A 1,366-nucleotide genomic window follows, 5' to 3' on the forward strand; every position below is an offset into this window, starting at 1 on the left:
TATGTCTGTATTAATGGAGGAATTTGTGATCAAGCTATTGCTGTTAGGTACCAACTCATAGGGACCCTACGTTTAACAACATGAAATGTTGTCTTGTCCTGAGCCATCCTCATAATAGAAGGTATGTTTGAGTCCATTGTTGAAGCCACTGTATTAATCCATTGCCTGATGGAAAACACCAGACTAGAACCAAGCCCATTGTTTGGATTCTCAGGAGGTTTTAAGGTCTGATTTTTCATAAAGTGTGTATCCCAGGAGTGAGGGTATGTTTTCTGTTGATTGAGAGCCAAGCACTCTCATCGGGTGTTTTTTTTTTTTTTTTTTTTTTTCCGTTTTTCTGTAAACAAAGGTGGCAGTGACTACTGAATGAGCTTGTCTATTAAAATGGTCCCATAAGCCAAGCTGCAAGAGGAACCACAACAGGATTCAGCTTTTAAGTTAACAGGCAAAACAGTTTGCTGATGTTCATTGTTTCCTTTGAACGTAACACAATGAGTGGCCGGAGCCCTCTAATAACATTCCACTTTCTCTGTGTGTGCTCTTCATTCGGTTTGGAAGTCAACTCAGGAATTCTCTGGTTCTGGCACTGTGCTCGGTATGGTTGTTGCGCTTAGCTGCCAGCAAGTTGATCCCCCAACTCATAGTAACCCTGTGCACAGAGGAACAAAACACTGCCTTGTCTTGTGCCAGCTGAGTGATGGGTTGCAGATCAGACATAGAGGATAAAAAAGGAGGACAGGGTCCACGGCTGCCCTCAAGGAGTTTACAGTCTAACTGAAGCCTAAGACTTGTCAACAGAGCAGCTATGCTTCAGGCTGAGTCCAGAGTCCTTGATGCTTTAGAGGCATTATCACTTCAGTCTATGCAACAACCTCTGTGTTAGGAAACTGTGGTAGAGGCTGACTTCTCCCACCCCAAGATGTCCACATTCTAATCCCTGAAACCTATGGATATGCTCCTGACAGGGCAAAAGGGACTTTGCAGATGTGATTAAGGATCATGAAATGGGAGGACAATCCTGGATTATCTATGTGGGGCCAATGTAATAATCACAAGGGTCCTTATAAGTAGGAGGTCAGAATCAGAGAAGAAAATGTGACAACAAATGCCATCTCAGAGTGTGGTGATGCTGTGGGAACTGGCTATTGCTGGCATTGAAAATGGAGGAAAGGACCATGAACCAAGGGATGCAAGAAACAGATTCTTCCCTACAGCTTCCAAAAGGAACCAGGGCCACAGACACCTTGATTTTAGTTCACTGAGAACCATTTGGACTCCTGACCTCCAGAACTGTAGAATAACTGACATTATTTTAGTCACCAAGCTTGTGGTCAGCAGCAATAGTAAACACATTGTTGTTGTTGTT

At 43.4% G+C, this 1,366-nt stretch overlaps 1 protein-coding gene across 1 annotated transcript in view; it reads right to left on the bottom strand.

Moving 5' to 3' along the window:
- Nucleotides 1-359: 359 nt before the first annotated feature.
- Nucleotides 360-1,366, bottom strand: part of DNAJC21 (DnaJ heat shock protein family (Hsp40) member C21) — a 68,639-nt gene continuing 67,632 nt past the window's right edge. Inside the window, exon 9 of the mRNA XM_007957834.1 lies at nt 360-402. Within this exon, the coding sequence (XP_007956025.1) occupies nt 360-402 (43 nt within the window). The remainder of the gene's footprint in view (nt 403-1,366) is intronic.

The sequence above is a fragment of the Orycteropus afer genome, unplaced genomic scaffold (genome assembly GCF_000298275.1).
Source record: "Orycteropus afer afer isolate SDZICR_OR568_19922 unplaced genomic scaffold, OryAfe1.0 scaffold00804, whole genome shotgun sequence".
Classification (NCBI taxonomy): Eukaryota; Metazoa; Chordata; class Mammalia; order Tubulidentata; family Orycteropodidae; genus Orycteropus; species Orycteropus afer.